Below are 20,627 nucleotides of genomic sequence, written 5' to 3'. Positions count from 1 at the left end.
CAAGTGATAGAGTCGCTGATGACCAGTGATGACACATTTTGGGGTTCATGAAATCTCAGTCTCCAGTCATGGCTACTGCCCTCTCATTCTGCCATTGAAGTAAAAGTCTCAGCCTTTCTGTCTGTTTGTGTGTTAAGGAAATGTTGTGTGATTAACATCCACAGAGTGACAGGGCATATCAGAGGCTATGAGTGACTGGGGGTGTGAGAGGTGTGCATGGAGGTGGAAGTGTTCATTAGTTCTGGCTGTGTGAAGAAGGATTCGTTTCTGTCTGTACCTGGTGCCAAGCAGTGCAAGTGTTCAGTTTTGTCGTTTTTTGTTTCTGCTTACTTGTCATGTTTTTTTTTTTTGACACGTGAACTCTTGCACAAATACACATCTTTATTAAAATGACAAAGATAGCATGTATTGTATAGCAATCAATGTAAGTAAACATTGGGTTGTGAATTTTTATTTATGTACCACCACTGGAGAAAAGATAGTGTTTATCATTAAACAAATGCATTCTGATTCATGAATTTTGTATATAAAGTATTTAAGAAACACATCTATTTGCCTCTGAGAGTTTTATATACTTGTCCGTTCCTTCATTTTGTCTCTATAGTGTACTTACGTTGGTTCAGACTTTTGATGAGTTTGTGTAAATGACTCACATGAGATACTTTGAACCTTCACATTATCCCTGTCTCTCAGCTGATTTCCCTTGATTTTTGGTAGGACAAAGAAGTGTTTTTATTTTTTCAGAGGGTTAAATAGATTGCAGTGGATCAGTAATCTTCAGAATGATTGAAACATCAGGGCTGTCAGGGCAGGTACTTTATTTTAGCCACTGAGTAAAAAAGAACAGGGAAATGAGGTATATGCTGTGCTTTTTCCAAAAAGAAGGACACTAACATTTTCCAAACTCCCAGTTGAAGGCCAAAAACTGTTGCCACCAGTAAATCTTTGCCAAGTAATTGCAATCACATAATTTCTGTTAAGAGTATTTTTCTTCTTGATAACTCCCCTACTTGCAGTTGATACTGCAATTGGTCATAAATCACCCTTGTTATGCAAGAAGCGGCCTCTCCATTAAGAATGTGTACAACCTCTTAATGTTGAATTTTAATAAACAATTCAAGAGGTCTATTAACATGGTAATGGATGAATTATGAAGCCAGCCACCAGCAGCCCCCCCCCCCCCCCCCACCCCCCACATATTGTGTGTGACTTTAAACAGACTGTTCTCCACCCAGTTTCATCTCAGCTTTTATTGTTGTGTCAATATCAGACATTCCTCCAAAGACATGCCAGGTTTTTATGGCTCTCGGAAACCAAGATGGACGCTTTCAGCTAACTCCTTGGCCGGGGAGGCACAGTTTCTTGGTAGTCACCACTGATCGATTTGTGAAAGAATCATTCCACCGGTGCGTGAGAGGCCGATACAGTGATAGCATCCTCAGAAATGACATGCTTCATTTCTTCGTTCCGTGTTGGAGCGTTTTCCTTTAATGAATGAATTCAGGGCACATTGCGCAATGCAGAGGGTGGACATTGTTTATACGTGGGCGGATTAGGTGTAGCTGCAACGATGCTGACCTCCCCTTCAACTTCCTGCAGAGAGCAGGTCAAAAAAATTCCACAGGGTGTCTGTTTTCTGTTCAAAATTGGACAGAAAGGATGTTTTTGGGAGTCTAAATAAATAACTTAATAACATTGGCAGTGGCTGGGGCAAAGCAGAGGTGTAGGGCTTATAGCACTGCATTTGTGACCAGAAGGTGGCTGGTTCAAATCGGCAGTGGGATAATGCATACCCTTGAACAAAGTGAACCTGAACTGCCTCAAATAAGTAATGTGATGAAACAATGTCTGATAACATGCATGACTATGGATATCGTACAATTTTGACAGTGTTGGAAGCTTCCATTAACAACATTTTTCTTTACTCAGATCAGTGTGGGAATTAAAGAGGAGCGCCCAGGCTGGAGAGGAAGTGACATGACAGGAAGTGGTTATCAGTATGTTTACTGGCTGCATGAACTAGCCTGGTTTTAGTCAAAGCTCAGTGCCAATGATATATTTTAAAATAAAATAGATAAAGGCCACCTACTTTTAAAGCTTTTGAAACCACTTAATTGTGAAATTCAATGAGCAAATTCGGGTGTTGCACATTGAAATAATAATAAGCAGAGCCAGGAAAGTCCTCAGAGAAACTGTTTATAACTTAACCTCATATGCATATAAATATAAATATAAATATAAATATAAATATAAATTCCATATTTCCGTTAACGATGACTGCATTTGAGGAAACGGTAACAGCCTGTTCATGCTATAGTGAAACATATTAGCTCACCAAGTTGTCAAACAAAGGACGTCTGTTTAAAGCTGCTCAGGTACATCTTTGTAGAAGCCGATACACTTCTGACTGTCAGATAAAAGTCAGTAATAAAATGGCTGGAGCCATTACAGCACAGTTAAAGAGGCTGTTAGGCAACAGTTGAAATACTACATTACTCCATATATATGCTCATGTTCATTGGTCATCTGTGTAGGGAAAAAAAAGATATTGATGTTTTTAGTCATGGTAAGACTTTTTTTCTGTGAAGGGAGAGGAGCTTTTATTATTTGCGATTGATTTTCTACCTTGCGTGTGTGCCCTGTGATTCTTTCTGCGTCATACAATTTATCAGGAAACATTTAATAACTTCAAGTATGTAGCCTTTTGTTTTTCTTGTGAAGAATGTGAAGCGCAACGTTTCTCGCAGGCATGCTCAGGAAATTGTTACAGATGTCCGTGCAGCAGTTTTCTCATATGTCCACGTGATGGGGGCAGTTGGAGGTGTAATTAACAGCACACTATTCAAATATAATCAGTTTTCATGCAAGATCCATGTAGCTGCGACAAAACGTGTGTCAAGGTCTGAAACATTGGCCAAATGGGACAAAGTGGCATTATTGCATTTGAGCAGGTACCGGAGGTTATGTGATTTTCTACTCAGTGGCAGTTGCAGCTGCAGCATTCTTTGGCTCTTAGATGTGTGATCATACAGGCTCACTCACTGCTTCATAATAGGCCTCCTCTCTCTCGCCATTGTAGATCTCAGCACCACAGAAGGTCAATTGTGCTCGGGTCAGTATCAGATTGCTCTTGGCCCCTCAGAAGCAAGAGATTCTAGTGAGGACCAATATTTTTAAAAGAGCTCCTATACGACCGCACCCAGAGCCCCTGTGAAGAAGTAACACCTTTCCAAATTTCAAAATTTCAAAAGTATTTCGAATGGTAAAAAATGAAAAGGCAAAGTCAAAATGTGTATACCATTTTTAGTGATTGGAATGTTGTTATTATTAGAAGAAATGAGAATATGTGCTGTATGAAATTAATCGTGGCGTGTGTTTGTGAGTATGCATTTGGGGTAGAATGGGAAAGGTCTTTGGAAGTCTGTTATCTGTCGGGTGAATTTGACATGACTCACAGCCGTTTCCTAATCTCCCTTTTGAAGCTGTGAGGCACCTGGCATATTGATCGGCCATTTCGTGTCACTTTATCACTGCACTCTTTTATGGCACTGTGACACTCTCCTGTTGGGTCCAAAGATCGAGGTGGTATGTATTCGCCCTCCGATCGGTCACACCTGTAAGCTCAGCTCGAGCAGTTCCTCGCCTTCTCGTCCTCTCTCTCGTTCTGTACCCCTCACCCCTGGCCTGTACCATTGTGAATATCTCCAGACCTCCCACCCTAGCCTACACCCCCCTGTGTCTGCGGGACAGAGACGGAAGAAGAATTTGTGAGGGGCTCTGTTGTCCGCCTGTGGGGTGGGGTCAGGAGTTCGCTCCCCCACCAGCTCGGATTTACTCACCTGAGAGAGAGAGAGAGAGAGGGTTGCGGTGGAGGAAGTGCCAGGGAATCGCCGCACCCTTCTTGATTCGGCCCATCGCTCCCTGAGGAGACAGCTTCCTGTAGGATTCTGAAATCCTGTGCTGGGAGGGATACATCTAACGCCTTATTGTGGTGTGTAATTTTAAGAATTTGCTTTATTTCAATGTATGGTTTGCCTGTCAGTGTTGGTTGCATGAGTGGTGCAATTCTCAATTCCCAAAATGTGATGCAGTGGGTCTGCTATTCAGGTGTACAAAGCTCGATTACATAAATGAGAAGCTTTATTGTTGTTTACAGTAATTTTGGGAAAGTAAGTTGAAGTTCTGTGTTTTCACTTTAATTAATTTGAGGTTACTTTCTGTTACCGAATTACACTGAATGAAACATGTTGATATCTAGTATACTTTTTCGCACACCTTGAAAATAGTTTTTATTAGAGTGTTAATATGAGTGTGCAGGTAAAGATTTCAGAACAGATTTCATGTTGCTAGTGTTTATCATTGGAGAATCTTTGGCAGATGTGCTACCCTCAGTTTGTTCTGACAAAAGATGCTGTGGACATTGAAACTGTGATATCATTGTCAGAAACCTGACTGCCATTGTGGTCCAACTGTGACAACATACTAGCCCTGATGCTTATAGTCTTATTCAAAAAATTTCAGCTGAAATGGTGCTCGCTTCAGGTCCATGGGTTTCTGTACTTTGTCCCTACCAAGGAGTAAATGACTTAATTGCAGCCGTTGATTGGATACGAACTTAAATTGTCTGGTATTCCAAGTATCAATCAGATGTTGAGAGGCATTGCTAAGATGCTGAAAACCACCTATAGGATCCTTATGAGCGGGGCTGGACACCACCATTCACTACCATGTTGTACATAAGTTTAAAAATAATATTACTTTCCCATTGTCTGGCAGTGAGATTTGTTATCATTGTTAACTGACAGATAACTGAAAGAAAGTGATGACTAAAAGATCAGATTAGATTAGTAATCATTAGAGAATGTAAGTAGAAGACTGGTCTGTGAGATATGAACAAGCAGGTCCAATGTTCAGGGCTATGGCAATATGCTGGCAGCATGGATAGATTATCAACAGTGCATTTTGTAATAGTTACAAGCGGCAAAACAACGTTTCGTATACATATACATGTGGTGCACCCAAGATGCTATGCCAGTTTATTTGGATTTTCAAAATACAAAATAAGTGCATAGAATAAATTGATAAGTGATGATTTCCTAGATTTGGTTATTTTGATTAAGCATTAAAGTGTACTTTTGTGGTTATATTCACAAAGTGGTTATATAGAATATCACTAGATCTTGTAAAAATATAGTTTCAGTGGGGTTCAGCTCATTTCGTCACACCATTGTTCGTTTGTAAATTAACGAAACTTTATAACGCGAAAGGGTAGTTTGGCTTGGTAGGTCCAAGTGAACACCTTTGCTCATGTACGTTGTCAGAATTATTTTCTTTTTTCTTTCTTTTTTTCTTCGTGAAGTTTATGATCTCTTGTTACATATGTATGAACATTATGTATGCATGTCAAATAATTACCGTAGACTACCACATTTTTTGGAGAAAAGGCGCTAGGCGACGATTAAAACTTGTAGCAAACTCGTAAAATATTAAACCCATGGAATGCGCTCTAACAGGGAAAATCTTTCAATTTTCACCCGAGGTGAACAAACGTAACTGTATTGTGGAGGTCAGTCTGGATGACAGGTGCCTTGCTTTCATTGTTTGCTCTACACCACTTTTTGTAGGGGGGGGGGGGGGTCATGTAAATGGTCCGCGCTGTCATCAGTGTCACTGTGCTGATAAGGACAACGGTTGCCACACACAAGAATCGTTTCCTTAAATACGACGTGGGTGATCATTAACTAGCCACGGCTTTTGGTGACAGAGAGACGAGCTGGACCATCTAGACTCAGTCTGAGAAAAATGCTTACACCGTTTGAATGTTCAGTTACTCCATCATCAATGTGAATTTAGTAGTGCTCCTGTAATACTCCTTTTGGTCTTTAGGGGTCACTGTAACAAAACAGATCTTTCGGCGTTCACTTCTGGCAAGTAGGTTACGTAGATTGCTTGATCCCTGAAAGTAATTTAAAGTACAAATATTCTTGGTAAGGAATGTCAATGCTTCTAATTTCTTATCTGACTGATATATTTCATTTTCCTGCATGTGTTGATAATGACGCTTTTGTTAGACATATGTAACTGCTGATATGTTTCTAATGTTATTATTTGTGGCATTGGATACTGATGAAAAAGAACCACTTAACAGGGATTCAGCACCCAAAATATCTAACTTGAGCAATCCACTCAGTAATATGCAGTTATGTGGATGATGTACAAGCTAAAGCTATAGATCCAGAACCAAAACCTATCACTAAAATATACAGCATGGATGTTTTGCTGTAGTGTGTGCTGTAGTTGCTATGTTATGTGCATGTTTTTATTTGTTTTTATACATTAACCTTAAGAAAGACCCATGGGGCACAGAATCTGGGAACCACAGCTCTACACCATGGTGTCATAATTTACCAACCAACACACAGCATGTGGTAGTTTTGACCTCTTCAGTTCACATATAGGCATAGACCTGTGGTAACATGGACTGCCTCACTGAACAATGCTAGTATCACAACTAGTGTGGTGTAGAAGACAAATTGGCTTCACTGTTACCCAGAAAATCACTAATTAAAATCCCTGGTTGGACTCTGATGTTGTATATCTGTACAAAGGTGCACAAATATGAAAAAAATAACCATGTCAATATCCAGCTGTATAAATGGATTCAATCTTAAATAAAAGATGGATGAATATCTCTGCAAAGCACATGATGTAATCACCAGGTAGCATCTGTGACTAAATGTGCAGGTGATTTTTATGTTGCTTTGCCACACCTGATCGTCTCTCTTTTCAGTGGTGGATGACAGCCATCTCTGCCGTACTCTGATATTGCGTACTTTAATGTTGCTTCATGAAAATCCTCCCCATGAAATGCTTACTCATCGCAAGTGTTCGTGGGTGTGAGGTTTGTTGAAACTCACAGTACTAAAATGAGATAACCACCCAAAGACAGTAACTCTGTAAACTCTCAGAAAAATCTGGAACATTATTGATGTCGAATACAAACGAAACCGGACAAAGTATCGCATTGTATATACTGAGCAAGTTTGTTTCCGTTCAACTTTGACCCTCGACGAGGACCGAATGATCAGTACAGAAATGAAACATCTGTAGGCTCTATCACTGTGTGTGTGTGTGTGTGTGTGTGTGTGTGGGGGGGGTGTGCTGAGTGTAAGCATGAACAAGAAAAAAAAACCCCAACAGTTTCCCTTTTTAGTTGGCAGGAAACTGATAGGCTCGACAGACAGGGAAGTTCTTACAAAGACCAAACAAAGAGAAGCCGGAGGACAGAGAAGTGCAGGAGAGGAGAGGTGGAGCGTTAGCCTGGGCGTCCCGTACGTGAGGTGGTCCTGCACGCCTGGGTTGTTTTTTTTTTCGCTAGCGTGAGCATTTGGATGAGTCTGCTCTGGGTCCTGGCGCTGGCCCCAGTGCCCACCCATCCACCCGAGAGGTGACTCTCACCTCATGGCCCTGAGGCCACGGAGGTAATAAAAGCCGGTCAATGCCCGCAAGATCGTGCTGTAGGGACACAGAGAGTTCAGCGCAGGCGGTAAGGGTCTCCTTTTGCATTTCTGTGTTTCTGTGAATGTGTGTGTGTGAGTTTTGGGGAGGGGGTGGAGGTAGTGGGAGTGTCTGGAATGGGGTGGAGTCTGGCTCTGACCGCATGTGAAGCCAGTCCCCTCAGCTCTGAGTGATGTTTGTTCGAACCATGCCAGAGACTGACAGTGTGAGGTGTTCCTACTTGGGCAGGCGAGGTGGAAGCTGGAACAACTGGAGGAAGTGACAGTCTGCTAGTGAGTACAAATTGCTCTCTGGGCTGTTTCCTAATCTGTGAGGTGACAGTTTTGCTAGATTTTGAAGTAGTGAATGCTCTGAATTTTGCTCTTCCCCAAAATTGTGGAACAATTCTGAAATCTTTTATTTTCTCTGCATACTGAATTGTTGTCTTGTGTCAATGCATTGTGGGTAGTGAAACATGCTTATTTTGATAAGTGCTCTTGCTGTACTGCAGTTCAAGCATTCAGGCAAATCATCCTGCATTTATTGCAAAACATATGAAAATTGCCCATCCATTTTTTTTTCAAATTTTATATATGCAAAATGTTCTTAAAATTGAATAAATGAAGGTAGTAACTATATTGATACATGATATTGATATTTTAATATATGCACTTAACATACATAGACATATGTCAAAACATGTATTTCTTATATTTTAGATTTTAGATTTACATACTTTACATCTGTCGATATATCCTGCATTTTGGTAGGGAAGAACAGAGAAGTCTCTGAATCTTAAATAAAAGAACAGGCTTGATTTTTTTATCATCAGTGATGCTCTGGGTCATCAGACAGATCAAGTGGTCACCCTATGGTTATAGTCTCAGGTCACACCACAACAAGATTACATTATGGTTCTTACAGTAAAGCCAGCTGTCAGACTGAAGTTTGAGATTAGTACCATCTGCAGGAAGAATAAAAAGCTAACCATTGTTTCATTCATACAATGCGTGGTAAGTGTTGCTTGCAGACATCATACATTGGAGCTCAGGATCAGTTAGCTTTCTTCATTATTCAAAAATATCTGTCAGTGATTGGAAGCTGTTGAAAAGATGTTATGCTGGTTATTGTGTGACTTTATTTTCGTGCTAACCAGTCACTAAATGCACATGCCCTGAATTTCATCTTTCATCAGAATAGAAAGCTCTCGCTCTCGCTCTCTCTCTCTCTCTCTCTCTCTCTCTCTCTCACACACACACACACACACACACACAGGTATATAGTACAATAGGAAAGCAAAACAATAAAGTGATCTCAATTTTTTACAGGCTCAGATAATTCTCTGTGGTTATGTAGTAACGCTACACAGTTGTACTCACAGTAAAATAAATCTAAAGAATAGCAACACACTGTGGTTCGACCTAAAGTACAAATAATCAAAGGACCAAACCGTACCCTAATTTGGCTCAAATTATATCAGAGGATAACTTAACACTAGAGTTGGGCCAGATGAAATATAATTTACTTCATATTATACTCATATACTTCTATCTTGCACTTCTGTTGTCTGAGGTCTGCATAGGGATTCATATGCATGCTACATATTTATATAAAGGAATATGTATTGGGATGATTTATCAGTTAATTATTAATTGTTTAATAAAACTTTTATTGCTTAATCCGTAAACTGAGAGAGGATATCTCTCTTTAGCCTTCAGATATAGTCAGCACTTTTCAATAGCGTACATGAATAATTGAGAGAACGTCCGTTCTTTTGGCTTTTGTTTTGTCCACTTAAGTGTATTTGGAAAATGTAGAGTCTTGTTTCTGTGATGTGGAATCATACTCAGTTTGAAGTGGATACCATGAGTATATTATAAAACTTTTTCAGACATATTTTTTTTAATTCCACTTCATTACTAATTGCCACATTAACAGGTCTAGGAAGCACTTATGCACACCTATGGCTGATGAACTAATTTTCCTGCAGTTGGTATTTAAATAAATGCATAATGACTTTTTCAAGGACACGTAAAATTCACAGATCAAATAGAAGTACTTTTCTGGGTTCAAGTAGAGTCAGGTAATTGTAAGATCGATAACGAATATATATATTTTTTTCATTTCAGATAAGCAACCTTTGTATGCAATCCTCACGAGGGCAAAAGCTGAAAAAACTAATATGCATTTTTATTTTAAAATAGATTCTCAAGATGCATGCAATATACAGACTCAGAGACACATAGACATAGATATAGGAATACTATAAATATATAAATACCCATTGTCATAGTCCTTTATACATAAAGTTCAATGGGTATCTTGACAGAGATTATTGGACATGATAATGAAAGGGACTGAATATTTATTGGCTGATAGATGATTAGCTTTCTCTATGATATGATGGATTGGATTACTTTTATAGCTAGTTACTCATATTTTCACTATCACCACATTGTGCCCTGAGCAGAGGCTATTACAATCCTCTCAAAAAAAAAATGGTGGTGCAGTGTAACCAAAAGGTTGCTGGTTTGATTCCCCGCTGGGACATTGCCGCTGTACCCTTGGGCAAAATATTTAGCCCAGAATTACCTCAGTAAATATCCAGGCTTATGTAAGTTGCTCTGGATAAGATAATGTAATGTAATGTAATGTAAAACAATCTGTTGAAATCGGCAAAACAGACAGGTTTTACTATAAAGTTGGCAACCTGGTCTTGCCAAACTAGTCTAAAATTTGTGCTACCCATACAGTAATGTTAACAATGTGGAGGAGCTCAATGGAAGATGATAAACTGGAATGCTCACATCCGGCAGCAAGCAGCCCTGCCATCTGTGTATGTGGGAAGAGGGGAAATTCAGAAGTGGGAGTGGGTGGAGGTCGGGATGTTTTTAAGTGAAGGAGGAGTGGTGGTCAAGATACTGTGGGGGAGAGAAGAGATGTTTGAAAGCGTGTCTGTGTGTGGTTAATTTTTTTTTTTTTTGGGGGGTGGGATGGGGTGATAAGATTAGGATGACTTGTATTGGGGGATTGGGTGTGGGGGGGTCATTAGATTTAGGATGTTGAAAGGGGGGGGGGGGCATGTTTGACTGTGTGTGTCTGTGTATCCGTGTTTTTGTGTGTCTGTGTATCTGTGTGTGTGTGGCGGGCTGAGGGGGTGATATGTTTCAAAATGGATGTGCCCTGGGGTCGTATCTAACTTCCTGGAAGGACGCTTAAAGCTAGCTGGTCCCAACAGGGTCAAACATGCCGTCCCTGTCGTGACTCTCTCGTCTGACCCAGACACCCTGTCGGGTGTGCTGACACAGAGGACACAGAGCCACTAACTGACCTGGCGCGATGCATGTCCTGTCTCTCAAAGGGTGAATGAGGGCAAGCCAGAGACAGAATAAACTGAAAAAACTGACTTTGCTGCCATTTCTAATTGAATTCTTATAGTGCTTATCCAGTGCCTTGCAGTGCTTGATCAAACAATTACAATACAATGTCGAACAAAATCGCAAACAAAAACATTGCAATCTTTTAAGAGTATCACATTCCATGTAGTAAACCTAGAAATACAATTAATGCATTGTTTGTCCAATACTTGGCGTGATGTTCTAATTTGCCACAGAGAGGGAATCTTTGGGAAAAATGTTGTCTAATGTTTTTTTCCTTACCATGTTTAGCAGGTAAAAGTGTGCAGCGCTAACGCTGATAAGCCCTAAGTGAAAAAAAAACTCATGTTTACAGAGTAAAGATGAGCTAAAGCATCTCCAGGGTCCCCTTCTATGTGGGAGGTCTGACCAGGTCCTCCCTGGCTGGCTCTGTTGTTTTTCACAGCTCCCTTACAATGTCAGGACGGCCTCTCCTTTCCAAAACAGGCGGCTACGGTGTGGTTTCCATGTGCTAAGTCAGTATTCCTGTGCCCTGTGGAGCTGGTGTTGTAACGGTAGGGACTGAGTCAGAGCGATGGGAGCTGCCTTTCCTCAAGGCGCACTGAGAAACCGATGAGTCTAGCCGCCAGGCAGAGGCAGATGAGCGACCCCTTTGTTCAGTCAGTGTGTGGGAAATCAGCGTGAGGGGTAGGTGTTGAAGCTCTGATGGGTGGATCTGAGATTTGTGGGATTGATACTATGTGATACTATGTGTTACACATCTTATCTGTTAGCTCTAGTATCAATCTAGTACTTGGGATACTAGATTGATGGGAGAGCAAGGCTTTGTTAACCCCATTACAAGTGCAGTTACTCTGCAATGTCAGTCACCAACTTGTATGAATCAATCAAAAGATATCACTTTCCTTAGCACAACACAATGATTGGTTCAAATAGGTGAGTCACTTATAACACTCATTTCCAGGTTGGAAACATCTGTTGTCCCCTTGATATATTCGTTTTACCTCTTGCATGTTAGTTCTGGTACAAATCTAGGAGTGATGGGAGAGAGGAACCCATAATGAGTAGGACTACAAAGTGCTGTCATTTGCAGATTTGCATGAACCAATCAAAAGGTGTCACTCTGCATAGTAAAACATCATGACTGGTTCAAATCAGTAAGTTCTCGACACACTGGCTCCTCTCATTTTTGGGCCTTTCGAACCCTTACTCTTCCATCAGCTACACAACCCTCACTCTTCAAGCTATGCAGTGAGTTAGCCTCATAATGTGCAAGGAGTTAAAAACTCTGGCTTTGTAAGTCACCTTGAATAAATGATCTGGAAAGCAATAAGTAATGTAATCATTGGAGCGCTGAAACAGGTGGCATGTTCCTAGAATTGCAGACATTAAAAAGAAAACTACAGGAGGAAACAGTTCACATTGTACAGGGGATGGCTTTTGACTCTTTGTTGACCTGTGGTACAATAATAGTTCCTTATCCACTACATTTGCTTCCACAGATACCACAAATCGTATTTGTGCTTTATCTAAGAGCAAACAATCCATTGTATTTTGTGAATCACCTGATATGATAATATTCTGCAACTCTGTGAGAGCCAAATCGTATAAAGACAAAAAGCTGAAACTATGAACTGACACTCTCTTTTTCTTGAAGTGAAGTACTGTTGGTGAAATCAGATCATCCATCCTGATGTTTGCAAATAGTGACAGTGAGTGCGTTTATAGAGAGGAAGTTGTTATCATCATTCTTGTGAAGGATTAAAAAATACCCCAACGTTTGTGGCGATTTGGACACCTTTTCAAGGTAGAAGATTTCAGGGGCAGAGGTGGAAATCCCTGGCTTCAGAAAGTAAAAATCCTACCACGTATTTGTTCCACCCATGCACTACATCATTTACTACACCATGAATTTAATTAGCCACAATTCTTCAGCCAGGTAGAGGAAGCTAATTATTGAAATCACCTTGTTTAGTGAATGGCTAGAACAAATACATGGTAGGACTTTTGCTTTCTGAAGCCGGGGTTTTCCACCACTGGCCAGATGTTTTGCCTCACCCTGAGCAAACCAATAAAAAGGCAACCTTCTGGCTCTGCAGCAGGAAGAGAGAAAAACAAGTTACAGGTCTTTGTAAATGGCCACCATGTGTACCTCATTTACTGGTTAGCTGTTCGTCTTCAAAACACCTGAAAACAATTGGAGAAGGTTGGGCTGTCTGTAATGTCACAAGGAAACACCAATCTGTTTACAGTGTCATTGAAAATGTCCAGGTTATGTCCATATAACTACTGCTACATGCCCGGTAGTTTTCTTTTCATTCAGAGATTTTCGGTAGGCCTATCATACTAGGTAGTAAACTCACAGGCTGTTACAAGCAATACTGGAAATTGAGTTCCATCATTACTCTCAGTATATTGTGATGCTAATTATTATGGTTACCATGGTTATTTTGATGATGAGTATTATTATTATTAGTGTTGTTGTTGTTATATGACTACTAATATATGACTGCTAATAATAATGCAGGTCATAATAAGATTAATTATTATAATGCATGTGAATGTGTTATGTATGTATGTATTTTTTTTGCAAGTACTCTTATCCAGAGTAACAGGCAAGGCTAATAAGACATGATGTATTCAAAACACTACAGCAAAAAGAAGAACCAAATTTTTTATGACAGATCTGGTACTTCCTCCACCTCTTTAGCAATAACGACTTAAGCATTAAAAAAAAGCATTCACACAACACAGATTCACCCTTCGGCAGCCACAACAATGTCTGCGCACAGATCTCAGACTGGATCAGCACGAGAGCATCTAATTACTAAATGCACTTAAATGTAATTAAATATAAAAGTGCATCTGAATTCACTGGGCAGCAGAGGCAGGGTGTAAAAGTGAATTGTTCTTTTTGTTTTTGTCACTGTGTCACTGTGCTGTGTGGCATGACCTGCTAGTTACAGTTTTCATAAAGATGTAGAGCCTGGAGAAGCAAATGTGAAATAATGCATGCATTTCTGTATGATGCAATAATACCAGTACAGAGTGCTATCATCAATGCACATGCTTGCAGACAGCTTCTTATTGTTAATGTTCAGATTCCCACAGATAAGAGCTGCTTAGATCATTATGGGATCAGGCCCAGCTGTTTGGGCATCAGAGCTCCTGCTTCCTAAAACTGCTCTCCAGCTGTTTTCCATGATGGCTAACAGGTGTTGCAAATAGTAGACCTTAAACCTTCAATTAGGTGTTACACAAGTGTTAGACTGTTACTTCCAAAATGGGAGTAGTTTGTTGTTGTACTTGTTAATGTCATTGTGTAATGTGTAAAATAGATATTATTGGTACCAGTATATTGTTTTTATTTTTTTATATTGTAAAATTACATCTATTCCAAAATATCCACACTATAATGTGATATATGCACAAGAATCATAACGGACTACAGCATGTACATAAAGTCTGCTGAAAATGGCAGAAACAGTAGCAGTGGTGTAAAATATGACAGATATTTGGCATGTGTTACCTACATTTTGAAGTTTGTAATTTCCACACGATACATATCTTACAGCTATGTGACCTTACCGTAATTACATTTTCAACATTACATTTATTGGAGTACCGTACATTGAGGAGCAGTTGGGAGAAATGGTAGACGTGACAGTACTCATGCCATGTGTTGTGTATACAACCCAAAATGCAGACGAGTCCAAACTATACTGACCTAGCTAGGTTGAATGCAATAAGGACTGGAATGGTTTCTGCAGTGCTAGTGACGGAAACAAAAGCTGTTTGAGCTGCAGTTAGAAATGCATGTATGAAATGGGAAATGCTAAATCTGGAGAGAGCTGTAGCACTACATCCAAAACAAGAGCAGAGGTGTTCTTTGGTTACCGCTGGCTGGCTTCTGGAGCAATTGCACCACACTGGTCCCTTCTAGTCATACTCTGAAAATGATTTTTACATTTCTACATAACAATACTACTACTGCTACAATGACTACTACCAGTACTAATAATAACAATAATAAACACAATGAATATACAAGCAAGGAGCATATCTGGTGAATGATGAAACAAATGTCTGGGCAGGTTTTGGTAAAAAAAAATATGCTCAATGATTATGTTTTTGTGCTTCTTTCTTCATTTCAGGTCTACCATGGAATTATAGCATAAAGGATGGACTCTGTGATGTCATTCTTTGGTCTGGACTGTGCAAAAAGGAAAGAGAAAGGTATGGCCCTTCTGAACTGACATTACAAAGCTGGCAGGGGTGCGTAATATCATTTCATAATAGGCTCATCTCACTGCAACAACCCTTACAACCATGCAAGAGTACTGCATGTAGCAGATGCAATCCACATACAAGGACCATTCTTCACGCTACGAGCCCCATAGTGCAACCCCATAGTCAATGCTAATTTTAAGATGTGTGTCTCCACTGACCTCATCTGAGCAGGTCATAAGCGTCCAACAAGCTACTGGGTGCCTGAGACTGGCAAGATGGGGAGACTACATTAAAAAGCTATTCAGGAGCCAGATTCTACCTTTCAATTCAATTCAATTCATTTTTATTTGTATAGCGCTTTTTACAACACAAGTTGTCACAAAGCAGCTTTACATAGTTCCCAGGCCTGAGACCCCCTGAGAGCAAGCCTAAGGCAACAGTGGCAAGGAAAAACTCCCTATCAGGAAGAAACCTAAGCATACCTACCTAAGGCATTCTCTCCGGTGATCACTAAGTGCTCATAGATGATGATACATGAGAAATCATTTAGAAATAAGCCCACAATTTCCAGGAAACTCTATGTGACCGCTAACCACAAATATGGTTAATGTATGAATGTGCTTCCTGTTACTTTTCTCTCTGTGAATGTCACTTAAAACTCAACTGTCAAATGAGTGCACATAGGATTTCATAGGTATGAAATGGTATATATACTGCATATATACATACAGTATAGACAGACTGGTGACAAATTAAAGGAAAAACCAACATAAAGTGTCTCAGTAAGGTGTTGGGCCACCACGAGTCTCCAGAACAGCTTCAATGCGCCTTGGCGTAGATTCTACAAGTCTTTGGAACTCTACCGGAGGGATGGAACACCATTCTTCCAAAAGATATTCTCTCATTTGGTGTTTTGATGATGGTGGTGGAGAGTGCTGTCTAACACATTGGTCCAAAATCTCCCATTGGTGTTGAATTGGGTTGAGATCTGGTGACTGCAAAGGCCATAGCATATGATTCACATCATTTTCATACTCATTAAACCATTCAGTGACCCCTCGTGCCCTATGGATGGGGGCATTATCATCCCGGAAGAGACCACTCCCATCAGGATAGAAATGTTTCAACACAGGATAAAGGTGATCATTCAGAACAACTCTGTATTGATTTGCAGTGACCCTTACCTCTAAGGGGACAAGTGGACCCAAACCATGCCAGGAAAATGCCCCCCACAGCATAACAGAGCCAACCAGACCCCCTCACCGTAGGGGTCAAGCATTCAGGCCTGTACCGTTCTCTTGGTGTACGCCACACATGCACTCGCCCACTTGTTGAGAACATGGTGAAGGATGACTCATCTGACCATATCACTTTTTTCCACATCTCTGTAGACCAGTGCCTATGGTTTTTGCGCCACTGAACTGCACTACAACCCTACTATTATATCCCTCGCTCTTCTGATTTAGCTTACATATCGCACTAATGCACGAGCGTCACGGACATCGAATGTGCACTGTCGACCACAATTTCCGACCCTATTTACTGATGTCTTTCCCATAGCTCTACATGCAGATGTCACTTTAGTCATTGTTCCTATTGAAACACTAGCCAGTTGAGCAGCCTTTGTGACTGAAGCTCCTGCCATCCGTGCCCCAACAATGAACTCTCTTTCAAAGTCACTTAAATCTTTTCCTCTTGCCATCTTGATCCAAAATCGAGGTCAACCAGGCATACTCAGCATTTTTATACATGCCAGAGAGCATGATTGGATGTTAATTGCTTAATTGTAAAATGCCGTACACATGTGTGGAAGCATCTGCATTCATTATGTTTCTCCAATCATTTATTCAGGGTTTTCCTTTAATTTGTCACCCGTCTGTACATATATATATATATATATATATATATATATATATATATATATATATATATATATATATATATATATATGAAGCATAATATTTATTCATAATTCCAGACTGTGTTACAGTGTCAATTCTTTATAGATTAACATTGACAATAATTGATATTTCTTTTAGATGTATTCTATCTGTCTTAGTTCATATTTTAAAACTGTAATTATATATCACATCTGACATCTGCCTAGCTGTGGCTTCCTGTTCTCTTAGTTTGATCTCTCAGATAGGAAGTGTTTAAAGCACTGTAATCTTGAACAGGTTTGAAAGAAGACCGAAAAACTCATGGGGCCCTTCCTCCTGTGACACTCTTACTTCTGGTGCACTGTGGGATGTTTCAGTTACAGCCACAGCCCATGCATCTCCCAGAATCCTCTTCACCAGACAGGATGTGGTGTTCCCATGGTCACCGCAGTTGTGAAGAGCGTTTATAGGCCATGTCGTTTCTGGAAGGAAATAGGCACAGTACATCACGGTGTTGTGGCTTTCCTGTGCTGGAGATTGGTCAGGCAGAGTTAATGTAAAGAAATTAAAATCTGCAGAATTGTACATTTGCAATCCCTTTACTCATTGTAACTTCTGATTGTATTTGCACAATGATATCGATTTTGTCTGTGTTTCTGCTTAACATGTAAGCAAATAAATACGAATACTGTATAGTTTGAAAGAAGAACTACACAGATTTTTCAAATTGTAAATTTTGTTGCATATAGCAAACACACCTATACCCAGAATCCTTTGCTCCCCTGTGATAACTCTGCCCCTCTAATGGCCCTGTATTGTCCTACAGAGGAAGAGAGACATCTACGAGCAAATGACAGAGAGTTTAACCTCTCCTACAAATATGCGGTGAGTCCTGAGTCCTGAGTCCTGAGTCCTGGATTTTCCCCTTGTACTTTTCCCCCACTGTAAATTTACCTCTGTAGTAGAGCCACTTTTCCCTTTTCTTCAAGATACTTTGAGCTTAGTTTTTATCATGTAAAATATCTGTCCTACAGGTGGTTTGGCAATAGGAGGTGTGTGTGTGTCTGGGTGACATTGACATTTGCTGTGAGCCTCAGGTAAAAGTATCTTTGCCACAAATTAGTTGTTGCAAGTGAACATTTGCTCACTGCTCTAGAAGTGTCATTTCTGTAGTACATGTGGTTTTCTGAGACCAGAGGGAAGGTATGAGTTGGCGGTTTGCCAGCTAGAGACATCTTTGGTGGTCTGGTATGGTTTACAATAGTAGAGACTGAAATTGCTGCACTTTATTAAGTGGGTGACAACAGAGAAAAAGGCCTTTATAAGTCAGACGTCATCTTCCCATTCTCCTCAGTTCATGTATTGCAGAGAACTATTCTATGTGCCCTTTAGCTTAAAGGCATGCCTATGGTTGTTATCAAGTTGACAGTAGTCATCAATTTCATTTAGGCATGAGTTCACAAAATTCAGATTGATCTGAAGATATGGAAATGTGACAGTTGGTGGTTTACTTTGTTTCACCATTTGTGAATGTTCAAGTACTCTCTGGATCTCTTGACTTAACTGGTTTTACCCGGATCTCAAAACAGAAAGCAGTTCACTAGTCTGTCTATCATTTAGTGCACTAGACACTTTGCATTCTCATTTTGGGTAACAGCTTTTGTGCTGTGATGCCACATCTATGACAAAGTTTGTGGCAAGAAAAAGTCCATGTAGTATCAGACAGTAGGTGTGTTCTGTGCTCTTCCTGCTGTGTGATCAAAAGGCTTCTTTTATAGGCCAAGTGCTGGCCTGGTAATCCCCTTCCCCTTTACAGAGGAATTAATGAACATGTTCTATGACTTCGACTCTATGGACAGGTCTGCCGTTTGCTTCTGTATGATGCCTCAAATTCAAACAAGCTGATAAACAGCTTGTCCACCAATGAATGATCATGCTCCCTGAGAAAATCTGTACTGAACAATACCCCGCAAAATGTGTCATTTGCAGACATAAATACTTATTTCAAACAACCAGACATATTCGAGTGTGAGTTTGTTATTATAAGAGACCATAGACTAGTTAAGAGACACCAAGAGTTGTGCTCTGAATTATTCAAATCCGGGGAAAGTGTCTTAATGGATGTTCTAGATATTTATAAATCTTTCTAGGAAGGGTCTTTTACTTGACCTGTGCTTGATATGCCATCTCAACAGTCTCCTCAGGATTCATAGTGAAATTGACTTTTTGAACACATACTTAATCTGGAGGTGATTACCTATCAGCTGTACATGTTAAAAGATAATTGTAATGTAAGTCTCAGTATTTTGATAATGGTCTTTATTGCTCTTTAAGCGCTGTTGAAAATATAATGTCCTGAGGACACATTTCAAAAAGCAGTAGATCGCTCAAAGATCAGACAGATTTTCCTCCATTGAGCTGTGCAAAAAGCCTACTTTTATTTGTAGCTTTTTATCTTTGGAACAGCGCTTGGTATTTAACCTTTGCTGTCTCAGTTCAGTAATTTCAGGACAACAGTAAACTTTACCAGACTGGCTAATTTGGTTATGTTGCAGTCTGAGTTTAAGATTTATTTTTATTCTGTCCTTGGTGTTTAGAAACACTGTGTGAATGTGGATACTGTGGACAAACAATGTACATACAGTAGAAGCCCAAATTCTACTTCACAGGAGATGGCTGTGTTATGTATTAGAGTACTGGCAAGTGATGTTATTTTACAAATGATAGATGAATGCATAGCTAATCTATTTTTAGTGATACATTTTTACATGCCAAAACATTGTGAGAAACAGTTTTATCAATTTGTTTTTGGGAAAAAAAAAAAAACATACACTGGAACAAACTTCCATAACCACTCTGTAACTACTAATGCTTAATTATAAATATGAAATAAAATTCTATAGTTTACACTATATGAAAAAATAAAAAGAGATTCATATGTCCTCAAGAACTGCCAGTCCAACTGCGATTTGCTGCTTGATATAACTATTTTATCTTTGTCTTTCCCCCAGACTAACTCCATTAAAACCTCAAAATACAACCTGTTTACCTTCCTGCCCCTCAACCTCTTTGAGCAGTTCCAGAGAATCGCCAACGCCTACTTCCTCTTCCTGCTCATCCTACAGGTGGTCACCGCACCCCCCCTACACTCCCCCCTGTCAGTCAGAATGGGAGAATCCCTGACCCTGAGCAACCCCTGTCAGGCTGAATCAATGTGAATTTTAAAACACATTAATTTTAAAAATCCAATTCATTTTATCTAAATTTTTCCCTGAAAAATAAGAACTATGATGAATGACTATGATAATTTTAACTCAGAGATAATTGGCCTCCATATTAGCCCATCCACTTTAATTTAAATTAAGGGATTTAGTTGGTACAACAGAGACGTCAAGAATGGGTATGTTCAAGGGGATTTCAGGTTAAGTTAAAATCATATTAAGGAGGGATTTTTTTTAATTTTCTCTTGATTTCACATTGAATGGTTCTACAGCTCTTCTTTATCTATGATAAAGCACTTCCTCAACTGTGTAACTCCTTGACAAATATTCTTTTAATACTCTTTGGATATTAAAGCAGTGAGAGTCCTGCAGTACTGAAATCAATAATGCCTGTTTTAGCAAGCATTACAATGCCTACTTAA

General features: G+C 39.8%; 1 protein-coding gene across 3 annotated transcripts in view; it reads left to right on the top strand.

Moving 5' to 3' along the window:
- The first annotated feature begins 3,568 nt into the window (after nt 1-3,568).
- The window catches only part of atp8b5b (ATPase phospholipid transporting 8B5b), a 36,790-nt gene continuing 19,731 nt past the window's right edge, over nt 3,569-20,627 (top strand). The window contains exons 1-5 of one of the 3 annotated variants that reach the window (XM_036529929.1): nt 3,569-3,585; nt 3,709-3,991; nt 15,029-15,110; nt 17,811-17,869; nt 19,996-20,109. In XM_036529929.1, coding sequence (XP_036385822.1) covers nt 15,056-15,110; nt 17,811-17,869; nt 19,996-20,109 — 228 coding nt within the window. In that variant the 5' untranslated portion in view covers nt 3,569-3,585; nt 3,709-3,991; nt 15,029-15,055. Of the gene's footprint in view, nt 3,586-3,632; nt 3,992-7,746; nt 7,791-15,028; nt 15,111-17,810; nt 17,870-19,995; nt 20,110-20,627 lie in introns of those variants that run through there. The other 2 variants (XM_036529928.1, XM_036529930.1) reach the window with 2 other exon arrangements.

This window comes from Megalops cyprinoides, chromosome 5 (assembly GCF_013368585.1).
Source record: "Megalops cyprinoides isolate fMegCyp1 chromosome 5, fMegCyp1.pri, whole genome shotgun sequence".
In the NCBI taxonomy this organism is placed as follows: domain Eukaryota; kingdom Metazoa; phylum Chordata; class Actinopteri; order Elopiformes; family Megalopidae; genus Megalops; species Megalops cyprinoides.
Note: the sequence above shows the minus strand (reverse complement) of the source record. Positions and strands in the feature narration are given on the sequence as shown.